Consider the following 15,173-nt stretch of genomic DNA (forward strand, 5'->3'; position numbering starts at 1 on the left):
AAAAAAAAAAAAAAAAAATACTTAACCAACTTTAAAAATGCACCTAACCACATTCCCACCCGATTTACTATTTGAAACATATCCCATGTAAATGCTTGTAAAAAGTAATCTTGATGAATGAATGTCCCACAATCTTCCTGGCGGTGTCATTAGACTTTTTTTTTGACAGAATTTTACTCTACTGTCTAGGTAAAGTTCATGGCATTATAGCTCACAGCAACCTCAAACTCTTGGGCTTGAGCAATCCTTCTGAGTAGTGAGACGATAGTCACCTGCCATAATGCCCAGCTAGTTTTTCTGTTTTTAGTAGAGATGAAGTCTTGCTCTTGCTCAGGCTGGTAGGCTTCTTGATTTTGCCAGTCTAATAGATTACAATTTAAAACAATGAAATAATTGTTATTTCTTTGATCTTGTTTCCTCATATTGCACAACTAAATTTGAAATGGCTGCATTTTTTCCATATTAATTTTGTAAAGTTATATGTAAATAAGTTAAAATGAAATAAGCTTTCATGTTCTTTGTCTTTTTTAACCAGATGGGATCAGCAATATGTAATACAACTCACCTCCATGTTCAAGTAAGCATCATTTCATTTTCTTTTTATGTCTCACTTTGTGAAATTAGCTGCTAGAAATTAAAACACAGTAAACTCCTCTTGAGTAAGAGTATTATCACATCTCTTTTATATTACAAATTTCCTCCCCACGCCCATCTCCTTTTTGGCTTAATTTACTTAATTTACATTATAACTTTATGACTTTTTTCCAAGATGCCTTTGCTTAGGTAGGGTTATCAGTTCCCTCAAAGGGTCTTCATTAGTGAAAAATCAAAAGGGACAGTTATTCTATTATCTCCTTAATTCCCTGCTCCTAGATTTTATTTATTTATTTATTTATTATTATTTTTATTTTTTGAGACAGAGTCTCAAGCTGTCACCCTGGGTAGAATGTGGTGGCATCATAGCTCACAACAATCTCAAACTCTAGGGCTCAAGCGATTTTCTTGCGTCAGCCTCCCAAGTATCTGGGATTACAGGTGCCTGCTACAATGCCCAGCTATTTTTTTGTTGCGGTTGTCAATTGTTATTTTAGCTGGCCTTGACCGGGTTCAAAGCCACCAGCCTCAGTGTATGTAGCCGGTGCTCTACCCACTGAGCTACAAGTGCGCCCAGATTTTATTTTTTAAAAAAATGTTTACTGGAATTGAACTGTCGTAAAACTCTTAAGTTGAATTTCTGAAAATAAGACAGTTAGTTCTGGTTGTACCCTTTAGAATCTTTGATCCACAGGGATGTTCCTCTGACTGCAGAAGAGGTGGAATTTGTTGTGGGAAAGGTGTTGACAGTATTCTCCAAGATGAATCTTCAAGAAATACCACCTTTGGTCTATCAGCTTCTGGTTCTCTCCTCAAAGGTATAAATAAAAAAGTATCTCTCTTTAATTTGGGGGGGGTGTTACTGGCTGTGGATGTTCAGCTTGTTTATATTCTTGGTTTACATGTTAGACACAGATACTTTGATTTTATGACTAGTACTAGTAAAAAGGTCATGCTCCTCAGTCAAGTATTACCTCTTGTATTACCACATTTTCTTTGTGGTAATAAAAGGGGTAAAGATCTCAGAAAGGGTGGACTATAAACCCTTTTAAGTTCAACAGTAAGAGGTATTTCAAACCCTGTCTCAACATGAAAATTGAAACATTCTCAGTTTGACTCTAGGTTGTAGCTTTTGGGGGGAGGGGACAGAGTCTCAAGCTGTCGCCCTGGGTAGAGTGCTATGGCATCACAGCTCACAGCAACCTCAAACTCTTGGGCTTAAGCAATCCTCTTGCCTCAGCTGACCAGTAGCTGGGACTGCAGGTGCCTGCCACAAAGCCTGCTTATTTTTTTGGTTATAGTTGTCGTTGTTTGGCAGGCCTTGGCTGGATTTGAACCTGCCAGCTCTGGTGTATGTGGCTGGTGCCTTAGCTGCTTGAGCTACAGGCACTGAGCCTGGGTTATAGCTTTTTTTTTTTTTGAGACAGAGCCTCAAGCCGTCCCCCTGAGTAGAGTGCTGTGGCGTCACACCTCACAGCAACCTCCAACTTCTGGGCTCAAGCGAGTCTCCTGCCTCAGCCTCCCAAGTAGCTGGGACTACAGGTGCCTGCCACAACACCCAGCTACTTTTTGGTTGCAGCCATCATTGTTGTTTGGAGGGTCTGGGCTGGATTCAAACCCACCACCTTAGGTGTATGTGGCTGGCGCCTTAGCCATTTGAGCCACAGGCACCAAGCCAAGGTTGTAGCTTTTTTAAAAAAAATTGTACTTGAGGCCGGCGCCTGTGGCTCAAAGGAGTAGGGTGCCAGCCTCATATACCAGAGGTGACAGTTTCAAACCCAGCCCTGGCCAAAATTGCAAAAAAAAAAAAAAAATTGTTCTTGAGAATTCTTTAATCTTTAAAGTACTTTAAATTCAATTTGGTTATGTTGTTTTTTAATTGGAAGACCTTACCTATTTTGTATTTCAGGGAAGCAGAAAGAGTGTTTTGGAAAGAATCATAGCTTTCTTCAATGAGCTAGATAAGCAGCACACTGAGGAACAGAGTGGTGATGAGTGAGTAATATAGTGTAGAATAAAGATCAGTTTTACAAATTTATTTTCTTGTTTATTCTAGGTGTTCTATATTATCTTCTCTTTTACCTCAGAACAGAACTTCCCCAATCTTTTCCTAACTGCTTAGTAATAAAATTAAGAGAATAATAAAGCCTTTTCAGCTCTTTTGCTTATATTTCAAGAAAATAGTAATAATTGTCTTGTAAGTTACATGTTTAAAACCTGTTTATTAAGTGTCTGCTGTCTGTTAGAAACTGTTTAGCCTTGGGGCTATAGTGATGAACTAGTCACACAATGTCCCTGCTCTCAGTGGAGCTTAAATTTTGTTAAGAAAATAACAAAAACATTGGACTGGAAAGTGTTATGCATATAATTCAAATGGATGATGTGATAGTGACAGCGTAGCTGCATTAGATGGGGTCAGGGAAAACCTCTGAGAAGATACTGTTTTGACTGAAGCTTGAATGATGAGAGCCAGAGTGTATAGATCAGGGAAAAGTATATTCTAAGGGATGTAGTACAAAGACAAAGCACAGTGTGGCATGTCTGGGACAGAGGATTTTTTTTTTTTTAAGCTAATATTTGTAGAGTGCTTATTCTCTACTAGGTATTGTTCTATCCACTTTAAACCTCACAACCCTATTTTGCCTTTGTTTTTATGGCTGTGAAACCTAAGAGGCAGAGAAATTAAGGAATTTCCAGTGATACAGCCAGAAAGTGGTGGAGCTGAGATTTGAATCTGGCCATTTTGTTTGCAGGGTTTGTGCTGTTAACTCTAGTGCAGCCCAGGGCTTCTAATCTATAATAATTCCCAGTTATTTAGCTTAAGAAATTGAGACGTGCAGCAATTTTTGGAGAAAATAATGAGTTTACTTTGACCACATTAGGTTTGAGATGTACACTATTAGTATCCTATAAGGAGACACTGAACAAATAGTCTGAAATTGTAGGGCGAGGCCTGACCTGGAGATGTATTACAGATTAGAAGATATTAATGCCATGAGACTGGATGGGATTTTCTAGAAAAAGTATGAAGAAAAAGAAACTGAAGTCTGAGGTCAGGGACATTCTATTCTTTTAAGATCAAGCAGTAGGAGAAGATTAGCCTCCAAAAATAAATAAATAAAATTGAGAGGAGGCCAATGATAGTACCCTAGAAGCTAAAAGAAAGTATTTTAAGAAAAGTGAATAATTGTGTTAAATCTGCTGAGATATTAAAGTGGGACTTTATTGGTTTGGGTAATGTGCAGGTCATTTGTGAGCCTTGCAGTAATACTTAAATGCTATGGGGGACAAAGATTGGAAGAGAAGATAGAAGCCTGATTTAATTGGATTGGGAAGAGACTGAGATAATGAAGTGGAAATAATGACTGTAGACCGTTCTTTCATGAAATTTTACTGTAAAAAGGAATAGAGAATGGGCCAGTAAAATTTCTACTTAACTCTCTGGTGATTGTGAACAATCAGCTTGAGTTGGTCTACTTGTTCATCAGAGCACTTACACTTGTCTTTCTAGAACAATAGCTCTTTTTTTCTTTTGAATCTTCTAGGTTGTTGGATCTTGTTACCGTGCCATCAAGTGAACTTCGTCATGTGGAAGGCACTGTTATTCTACACATTGTATTTGCCATCAAATTGGACTGTGAACTAGGCAGAGAACTCCTCAAATGTATAAAGGTAGCATCAAACTCTTTGAGATAATCTCACTTAATTTCCCTGGGGTAGGCTCGGCGCCTATAGCTCAACCGGCTAAGGCGCCAGCCACATACACCTAAGGTGGTGGGTTCAAATCCCCAGCCTGGACCTGCCAAAACAACAATGACGGCTGCAACCAAAAAATAGCCGGGCGTTGTGGCGGGCGCCTGTAGTCCCAGCTACTTGGGAGGCGGAGGCAGGAGACTCGCTTGAGCCGTTGGAGGTTGCTGTGAGCTGTAATGCCATGGCACTCTACCCAGGGGGACAGCTTGAGGCTCTGTCTCAAAAAAAAAAAAAAAAAAAATTCCCTGGGGGTAGAGTGCCGTGGCGTCGAAACTCACAGCAACCTCAAACTTTTGTGCTTTTGGTGCTCTTGCCTCAGTCTGCTGTGTAGCTGGGATTACAGGCACTCATCACAAAGCCCAGGTAGTTTGTCTATTTTTAGTAAAGACAGGATCGGTCTGTTGTTCAGGCTGGTCTTGGACTGGTCTCAAACTCCTGAGTTCAAGCCATCTACCCACCTTGGCCCCCCAGAGTGCTAGGATTACTGGTCTGAGCCATTGTACCCAGCCACACCAAACTCTTAAGGTGATCCTAGGTCTCTTTATGAAATGGGAATGTTTGAATTTTTATGCCAGTTATGACAGGAAATAAATATTGTTCCCCCACCCTCTTGCCCCAGGATCTAATCAGGTGTAATGCATTGCATTTGATTATTATGTCTCTTAAGCATTTTTTTTTTTATTGTTGAATGATAACTGTGTACATTAATGCACTTCTGGGGTACAGTGTGGTGTTTTCACACATAATTCAAAACACTTCCATCAAACTGGTTAACATAACTTTAGCATTTTTTAATGAATATTTTTTTTAAGTGTCAGCCCACTTGTCTGGCATAATGTCCCATATTTGGTTTATCTGTTTGTTTCCTCATAATTATATTTAAGTTAAACATTTTTGGCAAGAATACTTTGTAAGTGATGTGTACTTTCTCTTGCAAGGTCAGCAAACTTCTGTAAAGGACCAGATATTAAATATATTAGGCTTTGCAGGTCATGCAGGTTTATCACAAGTATTCTTTAGCTCTACCCTGTAGCAAGAAGGCAGCCATAGGCAAATCAAGAATAAATGAGTATGGCTATGTTCCAGTAAAACTATATGGACACTGAAATTTGAATTTCTGAAATTTTCTTCCCTTGATTTTTATTTCTTTTTTTCTTTAAACCACAAATGTATGAACTGGTCACAGGTCAAGGGTTGTACAAAAACTCTTAGGCTAGATTTGGCCAATAGACAGTAGTTTGCCAGCTACTCACTGTTCTATAAGTTACCTCAGGTGGCATACAGTGTCAGCTATCCTGCTACTGGTGATGCAAAATCATTTGCTTAGGATAATGACCGTGAGTTTTCTTCATTTGTAAATATATATATATCCTTTTGTAGATAGAAAGTAATCTATAGGATTATAATTAGAGATTATGTGAAAATCCTTTTCTCAACAACTTTTCACATATGGTTTTACTTTACTATCTATTGATGATTCTTGGCCTACATTAGTAATTATACTAGGAGTTGTGAAATGGTAGAGTTAAAATTAAAAAATTTTAACTGGGCTCCGTGCCTGTGGCTCAAGTGGCTAAGGTGCCAGCCACATACACCTAAGGTAGCGGGTTCGAATCTAGCCCAGGCCTGCCAAACAATAGTGATGGCTGCAATCAAAAAAATAGCTGGGCCTGGGAGGTGCCTGTGGCTCAAAGGAGTAGGGCGCCGGCCCCATATGCTGGAGGTGGCGGGAATGGCCAGGCGTTGTGGTAGGCGCCTGTGGTCCCAGCTACTTGGGAGGCTGAGGCAGAGACTCACTTGAGCCCAGGAGTTGGAGGTTGCTGTGAGCTGTGATGCCATAGCACTCTACCCAGGGTGACAGCTTGAGGCTCTGTCTCAAAAAAAAGAAAAAAATTTTTTAACTGCATTATTCCTTGTACATTATTAGCTGGCATACTTCTGTAAAGGAGCCTCCCCTTCCCCTAGTATTTGGATGTCTGGACCTTTTTTGATCGAATGTACTCATCATTTACTATTGTCATTATTTGTTTTAAGCACAGAGTTATCCAGATTTGGCCATTTGGATTCTTCAAGTTGGTTTCTGTTTCCTTTTGATGTGACCCTCCCACCCCCAATTAGTCTTTGAACACTTTTGTGACATATCCAGAGTACACATCACCTTGTACTTTTCCTTGTCCCATTCTGTTGCCAACCATTTTTCCAAGGACCCCTGGGTCCCTTTTGTAGGAAAGAATATTTAAAAACCATGATCTGCTAGCTAGGCTTTACAGCAGTGGTTTTCAACCTTCCTAATGCTGTGGCGCTTTAATACAGTTCCTGTGGGTCACGACCCATGTTGAGAACCACTGCTTTAAAGCATCTTTAGCTTTCCTGTATCTGTTCATTCTCCTTTTTATTTAGGTTCATAGTAACCATATTACTGGTCTTAACAAAGAAATATCTTTGTATGTTTCTATCCACTCTGCTGTTTTGTTTTTTTGTTTCATGTATGTTTGATTTTATATTCTTTTTTGTTATTTTTAGGTTATTTTTTCTAAGTCTCAAAGATCTATTTTTTAACTTTATTGAAGTACAATTTACATAACACTTAGAAGCATACTATCCGTGGTTTTTCACAAGTTTACCTAGTTCTGCAATCATAATGCAGTTTTAAAACATTTTTATCAACTAAGAAGATTTTTCTTTTTTAAAAAAATTTTTATTCATTTATTTAATTAATTCATTCATTTTTTTAGCCTTTCTTTTTTATCTGCAGTTTTTGGCCGGGGCTGGGTTTGAACCCGCCACCTCTGGCATACGGGGCCGATGCCCTACTCCTTTGAGCCACAGGTACCGCCCCAAGAAGATTTTCCATTTAATCTTCATTACCATTCTAAGCCCCAGGCAGCCACTAATCTGTTTTCTGTCTCTATAGATTTGCTTTTTCTAGGCATTTTGTATAAATGGAATCATAAGGTATTGAAACAAAGCATACACAAAAGATTACGTAAGTGTAATGGTGTAATGTTTTCTTTTCTTTCTTTTTTTCTTTTAATTAAATGATAGTTGTGTACATTGATGCATAGGCACATGGCCTATAGATATATGAAAAAGTGTAATGTTTTCAAGGTTCATCTGTGCTTTAGCATATGTAGTATGTAGTATTTTATTTTCATTGTAAATATTCCATTGTATGGATATAACATATCAATTTTGTTTATCTGCTAGTTGTGGACATTTGAGTTTTTTCTATTTTTTGGCTATTATAAATATTCACATGCAAGTCTGGGCAGATGTATGTTTCATTTCTCTTGGGTAGCTACTGAAGAAAGGAATTGTTGGTATGTGTGACATATTTATGTTTGTTTATTTTATTTTATTGAGACAGAGTCTCACTCTGTCAACCTAGGTAGAGTGCTTTGCCATCATAGCTCACAACTTAGAAGTCTTGGGCTCAAAAATTCTTCTTGCCTCAGCCTCTTGAGTAACTGGGACTTTAGGCACCTGCTACAGCACTCAGCTGCTTTTTCTATTTTTAGTAGACATGGGGGTCTCACTGTTGCTCAGACTGGTCTCAAACCCCTGAGCTCAAGCAGTCCACCAACCTTGGCCCCCCAGAATGGTAGGATTACAGGCAAGAGCCACTGCACTGGCCTGTCTTTAAAATTTTAAGAAACTGTCAGGCTGGGCATAGTGTCTCATGCCTATAATCTTAGCACTCTGGGAGGTTGAGGTGGGAGGATCATTTGAGCTCAGGAGTTTTAGACCTGAGCAAGAGTGAGACCCCATCTCTACTAAAAATAGAAAAATGAGCTGGGCATTGTGGTACCTATATAGTTCCAGCTACTCAGGAGGCTGAGGCAGGAGTATGGCTTGAACCTAGGAGTTTGAGGTTGCTGTGAGCTAGGTTGTGCAGCACTCTAGCCTGGGCAACAGAGTGAGAGTCTGTCTTTAAAAAAAAAGGAAAAAGGGCTTGGCGCCTGTGGCTCAAGTGGTTAAGGCACTAGTCACATACACCTAAGGTGGCAGGTTCAAATCCAGCCCAGGCCCACCAAACAACAATGATAGCTGCAACCAAAAAAATAGCCAGGTGTTGTGGCAGGCGCCTGTGGTCCCAGCTACTTGGGAGGCAGAGGCAGGAGACTCGCTTGAGCCCGGAAGTTGGAAGTTGCCGTGAGCTGTGATGCAACGGCACTCTACCCAAGGGGACAGCTTGAGGCTCTGTCTCAAAAAAAAAAAAGGAAAAAGAAAGAAATGTGGGGATTCCTATTTCTGTATATCATAGCCAACATTTGTTGTCTTTTTTATTAATACTGTATCCATTCTAATGGATATAAAATGGTATCTCATTGAGGTTTTACTTTTAATTTCCTTAATAACTGATAATTAAGCATCTTTTTTTTTTTTATTGAATGGTAACTATGTACATTAATGCACTTCTGGGGTACAGTGTGGGGTTTTCACATGCAATCTGAAATACTTCCATCAAACTGGTCAACACAGCCTTCATGTCATTTTCTCAGTTATTGTTTTAAAACGTTCACATTCTACTCTTAGAAAGATTCACTTGTACCCCTATAAGATAAACCTCAGAAGTGATCCCTCCAAACCCCCTCCCTCCACCCATTCCCCCCTCCCCATATTCTTAGGCTATTTGGTTATAGCTTTCATATCAAAGGTATAAATTAGTTTCATAATAGGCGTGTGTACATTGGATACTTTTTCCTCCATTCTTGATAATTGAGCATCTTTTTACGTGCTTATTTAGCTATTCAAAATGTCTGTTCGTATCTTTTGGCCCATTTTTTTTTATTGCGGTGTTTTCATAATTGAGTTCTAAGAATTCTTTGTGTATTCTAGTGATAAGTCCTTTATTAGGTATATAATTGAGAAATACTCTTTCAAAGTCTGTGACTTGTTTTTTCTTAGTGGTATCTTTTGAAACACAAAAGTTTGAATTTTGATTAAGTCCAGTTTTCTTGCATAATTTGTACAAGAAAGAAATATATTTTTGGTGTTACATGCAAGTAATCTTTGCCTAATTCAAGGTCTTGAAGATTTTCTGTTTTCTTCTAATAGTTTTATTAAATTTTAGCTCTTACATTTAGATTTCTTATCCATGTAAGGACCTGTTTTTAAATAGACTGTGTGATACTTTTAATATGTAAATAATGAATTATTTTCATTGATTCCCTCCCCGCCAGGCAGGACAACAAGGAGATTTCATTAATAACTTATGTCCCTTCAGCATTGCTCTTCTTCTTTCTGTGACAAGAATACAAAGATTTGAGGAACAGGTATTTTTTTTTTTTATTGTTTCAGGTTCATTGAGGGTAAAAGAATTAGGTTATACTGTTTGCATTTAAAGTCCCTCTTACAATTGTGAGGACAAATATTTTTGATGCCTTTTTTTTCATAGTAAGAGAGTACAAGAATCTTCTTTTTACCTTTTCTAAATCATTCCACTCCTATCCTATTAGCAGCAAAGCTACTATAAGACATATTGGCCTCAGTTCTCTGGGGCCTGCTATAAAACTACTTTAAGTATTTGGGTTATACCTTCCTTTCCTGTTGTGTGGTAAGCCAGGTAGTGAGGTGGGAATAAAAGTGGAAACATGTCACACAGCCCAAATAGCGATCACCCAGCCCAAGTAGCATGAATGGGAAGTTTAGTTGGATATTACCGGGAGTTCTATTATAGCTTTCCAATAAATAGTCCCTGATTGAGTTGAAATTAATGAGAATAGAGAAGTTGCAAGAAGGAAAATATGAAATCCTTTACCTTTTTTCCCCTCATATGTGTTTCTAGGTTATGGGTAATATTTGCATTGATTTTATTTTTTTTTAAGTTCTTTTTCTGGTTTAAGGAAGACTCAAGTTCCCAGTGGAAGTCATATTTTTTGTATCACCTTTAGCTAAACAGCTGTAATAGGGACATAAGTGAGTGGCAGCTTGTAGGAATAGTTACAGGGTTAAGATACATAGCATGACTTAGAATTTTTACTTCATTTTCCTATTTCTTTTTTTATATTAGGTGTTTGATCTTTTAAAGACTTCGGTTGTGAAGAGCTTCAAGGATCTTCAGCTCCTCGAAGGCTCTAAATTTCTTCAGAATCTAATTCCTCATAGGCCTTGTGTTTCAGCCATGATCTTGGAAGTTGTAAAGAATAGGTAGGTGAGGGTGGCGCCTGTGGCTCAGTGAGTAGGGCGCTGGCCCCATATACCAAGGGTGGCGAGTTCAAACCTGGCCCTGGCCAAATTGCAACAAAAATAGCTGGGTGTTATGGTGGGTGCCTGTAGTACCAGCTACTCCAGGAGGCTGAGGCAAGAGAATCACCTAAGGCCAAAAGCTGGAGGGTGCTGTGAGTTGTGATGCTACAGCACTGTACCGAGGGTGACAAAGTAAGAATCTATCTCTTAAAAAAAAAAAAAGAATAGGTAGGTGAGTTAGTGAACCATATCTCAGCAGGTTTATAAGGTATTTAGTGTTCGAAGATACATTGTCAGATAAAATTGACTACACTGCTGTTGACTTCACACATGAAGGTTTAATTCTTTAAAATTGGTCAAGCAAACTTTTTCATATGGAAAGATCCTTAAACCTCAGGACCTGGTTTCTTGGCCATCTTGATAGCAAAAATACAAAACTGAAGGAGATATTTTTTTCCCCATAGTATTACAACTCTTTATTGGCCTGACTCTTTAAGGTTTTTTTTTCTTTCTTTTTTTTTTAAACTGAAGGAGACAGTCTCGTTATGTGGCTCAGGCTGGAGTGCGATCATAACATATCATAGTCTTAAACTCCTCGGCCTCAAGTGATCCTCCCATCTTAGTCTCCCAAGTATCTGGGACTACAGACAGTCATTACTGTGTCTGGCTTTGCTTTTTTCCCCCCTCTTAAGAGATGGGGTTTTCTTGCTACATTGCCCAGGCTGACCTCAAATCAAACTCCTGGGCTCAAGTGATCCTTCCATTCTCAGCCTCCTAAGTAACTGTAACTATGGGTGCATACTACTATACCTAGCTCTTGGCCTTTTTCAAGACAGTCTCACTTTGTAGCCCTTGTTAGAGTGCTGTGGTGCCACAGCTCATAGCAACCTCAAACTCTTGGGCTCAAGTGATCCCCTTGCTTCAGCCTCCCAAATAGTTGGGACTATCCCACCACAATGCCCAGCTACTTTTAGAGATGAGGTCTTGTTCTGGCTCAGGCTGGTTTCAAACTTGTGAACTCAGGCAGTCTACTTGCCTTGGCCTCCCAGAGTGCTAGGATTATAGGAGTAAGCCACTGGTAAGAAGTGCCTGGCCTTCTTGGCCTTTTTAAAATATGAGTAAAAAATAAGAGTTTTTATTTACTTTGTTGAAGTTTAGAGCTGATGGTTAGACTTGAATTATTGATTTAAAACCACAGGGGAAATACCAGTAACCATCTTGGTTTTTATTTTAACTTTGGATTATAATATCAGCTGTTGTAATAGTCTTTACTATGGCATGCTTTCTTTGTGGATTAAATATATTTTAAAGCTTTATAATTTAAACCATAATTTAATGTTGGTCTCTTCCAGGTCTAGGAATTCTGAGTTAGGTTGAATTTACATGAGCTTGACACAAAGGGCAAATTTGAAAATAGAACCATTGTTTTATTCATTGATAGGCTTTAAAAGCTCTTTTATCTTCTCTGTCTGGGTGTTCTTTTTTCCCCTAAGGTTTATAGTTGTGTCTTCAGTATTCTCCAAACTCAGTTTCTTCAAGTTGGGCAAAAGAAGCAGAGAATAGCTAACCAGGAAATTCCTGGAAAGCTCCCTATCTTCTGGAAGTCTCAACCTATCATAGAACTTGAAGGCATCTCCATCTGTAATTAGTCTGTGTTAGGTACTTGCCACCAGGTAGGACCAAACCTCAGTGGGAAGGGATTTTTTTTTTTTTGAGATAGAGTCTCATTGTGTTGCCCTTGGTAGAGTGCTATGGTATCATAGCTCACAGCAACCTTAAATTCTTCGGCTCAAATGATCCTTTTGCCTCAGCCTCCCACGTAGCTGGGACTACAGGCACCTGGTACAACACCCAGCTATTTTTAGAGTTGGGGTCTTGCTCTGGCTCAGACTGGTCTCCAACTCCTGAGCTCAGGTGATCCACCCGCCTCCCAGAGTGCTAGGATTATAGGTGTAAGCCACTGTGCCTGGCCTGAGTTGGAAGGGGTTTGGATAACATTGTTAGATTGAATAAAATAACTGGCTGTTTCATCAAACGTTTGTCCCTGCTTGCCCCAATCAGTTAATTTGCCTTTAAATATTATACATCCTACTAAATTGTTTTTTTAATAGGACGGAGTTTCACTTTTGCTCAGGCTGTTCTGCAATTCGTAGCCTCAAGCAGTCCTCCTATATCAGCCTTCCTAAGTGCTAGGATTAGACATGAGCCACCACACTCAGCCTCCTTTCACCTTGTAAGGTTTCTTCATAATTGCTAATCAAAAACACTTCATATTTATATAATACGATGTGTTATATAATGCTATTAATATACATTATTACATATAGATGCTTAATGTTGGATGTACATTCCAAGAAACTTATCATAAATTGAAAATATTTGAAGTGAAAAATATATTTAATATTTAATACAATTAATCTATAGAACATCATAGCTTAGCCCAGTCTACCCTAAACATGCTTAGAACACTTACATTAGCCTGCAGTTGGCCAGAATTACCTAGCATACAGTCTGCTCTATAATAAAGCTTCAAATATTTTATACAATTTATTAAATACTGTATTGAAAATGGAAAACAATGGTTGTATAGGTGCTCAAAGAACATTTTCTACTGAAATGTATCACTTTCACACCATCAAAGTAAAAAAATTATAAGTCAAACCGCAGTTGGGAACCACTTATATACCAAAAACACAACCATTTGTAATATGTATGTACCATTATTTATATATTTATATATATTTTACATGTATATATTTGGGGTGGAAAGAATAGACACACCCTGAGTTTATTATTTTGATCTCAGCTCTCCAGAGTGAATATTAGCACTGTCAAAGTGTTAGGAAAATTTTTTCAGAACTATCTTCTTCATTCTGTAGTGCTGCATTATAATTTCTTGATATTTAACAAGATAAAATGACATAAAGGTTATCATATGCATAACACTTCTATAGTATGAAGTTATATTAAGTTTGTAAAATCAATGATTTGATTGACTGTTAAAAAACTGGATTACTCATCCATTCCTGCTGTAAATATTTACTAAGCGCCTTTTAATATGCCAGCTTCTGGCTGGTATAAATGGGTAAAAATATGGTTGTACTATGCCCTCTATCCAGAGACTCTCAAATTTAGGGAGGGAGGCTAGTTTATAATCATATACATAATTATTGTCAGTGTTTTAGAGAGTAATAACAGGCAGTTAACTTCTGATCATGAAATCGTGAATTGGGAATCTCTAACAATTGTGTTGAAATATTCTAGTTTCTTCCTCTGTGTGTGTGTGTATGCACATATATTTTATTTATTTATTTTTGAGACAGAGTTTTGCTTTGTTGCCCTGGGTAGAGTGCTATGGCATCGTAGCTCACAGCAACCTCAAACTCTTGGGCTCAAGTGATCTCATTGCCTCAGCCTCCTAAGTAGCTGGGACTACAGGCATCCACCACAACGCCTGGCTATTTTTAGAGATGGGGGTTGCACTCTGGCTCAGGCTGGTCTCCAGCTCATGAGCTCAGGCATTCTACCCGCCTCGGCCTCCCAGAGTGCTAGGATTATAGGCGTGAGCCACCCCACCTGGCCTACTGTATATTTTTTTATATTCTGTAGTTTCTGGGTTTTCCAGTACGCTATAATATCTTAATGGAGTTCACTTGTGTACCATTCAGAATTAACATCAGATGTGGGTGTAGGAAAAGAAGAAGGTTCATCTGGAAAAGTGTATTGGTTATCCTGGTCGAGTTTGGGAAATGTTTAACATGACAGTGAGTATAAAGGTAAGGTATCTTATTAATTTTCTCTTTTTAACTAAGCTTTGTTTTCTTTCAGTGTTCATAGTTGGGATCATGTTATTCAGGGCCTGGTAGAACTTGGTTTCATTTTAATGGATTCATATGGGCCAAGAAAGATTCTTGATGTGAAAACTATTGAAATCAGCTCAGGTCATTCTAGAATGTCAAATCAGCATGCATGTAAGCTGGGAGCTAATATCCTGTTGGAAACGTTTAAGGTAAGACTATTCCCTAATTTTATTTAAGTAATAACAAATCAGGCTTGATATTTGCCCAAGAATTTGGGGGACAGGGAAATTTGGATGATATTACAGATATAGTTTAATGAATGCTTATGTTCTCATTTGTCATGTTAACTATTCCGCTTATTCCTCTTGTTTCTGGCCATTCTTAGTTGTTGAATATAAGAAAGCTTTTCTGTGGTTTATTCTTGTTCTATAGCAGTAAATATAGCATTTCTAGTTTTTGTTTATTTTTTGTGCTGTTCTTTTATACAAAAACAATTTTCATCAAGCTTGAGAAAACAACTCCAAATGGGAAATTTACTTTTTTTGACATCACCAAATTCTGACTATAATTTCAATCTTTATTTCTGAAACAGCTTTTTTTTTTTTGAGACAGCCTCAAGCTATCACCCTGGCTAGAGTACTGTGGCTTCATAGCTCACAGCAACCTCCAACTCCTGGGTTCAAGCAATTCTCCAGCCTCCGCCTCCCAAGTAGCTGGGATTACAGGCACCTGCCACAATGCTCGGCTGTTTTTTGGTTGCAGCTATCATTGTTGTTTGGCGGGCCCGGGCTGGATTTGAACCCTCCAGCTCAGGTGTATGTGGCTGGTGCCTTAGCC

At 38.5% G+C, this 15,173-nt stretch overlaps 1 protein-coding gene across 1 annotated transcript in view; it reads left to right on the forward strand.

Moving 5' to 3' along the window:
* The window catches only part of FANCI (Fanconi anemia complementation group I), an 88,223-nt gene that overhangs the window by 25,951 nt on the left and 47,099 nt on the right, over window positions 1–15,173 (forward strand). Inside the window, exons 7-13 of the mRNA XM_012804413.2 lie at window positions 536–577; window positions 1,289–1,412; window positions 2,504–2,589; window positions 4,140–4,266; window positions 9,531–9,623; window positions 10,361–10,497; window positions 14,365–14,545. Coding sequence (XP_012659867.1) covers window positions 536–577; window positions 1,289–1,412; window positions 2,504–2,589; window positions 4,140–4,266; window positions 9,531–9,623; window positions 10,361–10,497; window positions 14,365–14,545 — 790 coding nt within the window. The remainder of the gene's footprint in view (window positions 1–535; window positions 578–1,288; window positions 1,413–2,503; window positions 2,590–4,139; window positions 4,267–9,530; window positions 9,624–10,360; window positions 10,498–14,364; window positions 14,546–15,173) is intronic.

The sequence above is a fragment of the Otolemur garnettii genome, unplaced genomic scaffold (assembly GCF_000181295.1).
Source record: "Otolemur garnettii isolate 467f Iridium unplaced genomic scaffold, OtoGar3 scaffold00029, whole genome shotgun sequence".
NCBI classification, from domain to species: domain Eukaryota; kingdom Metazoa; phylum Chordata; class Mammalia; order Primates; family Galagidae; genus Otolemur; species Otolemur garnettii.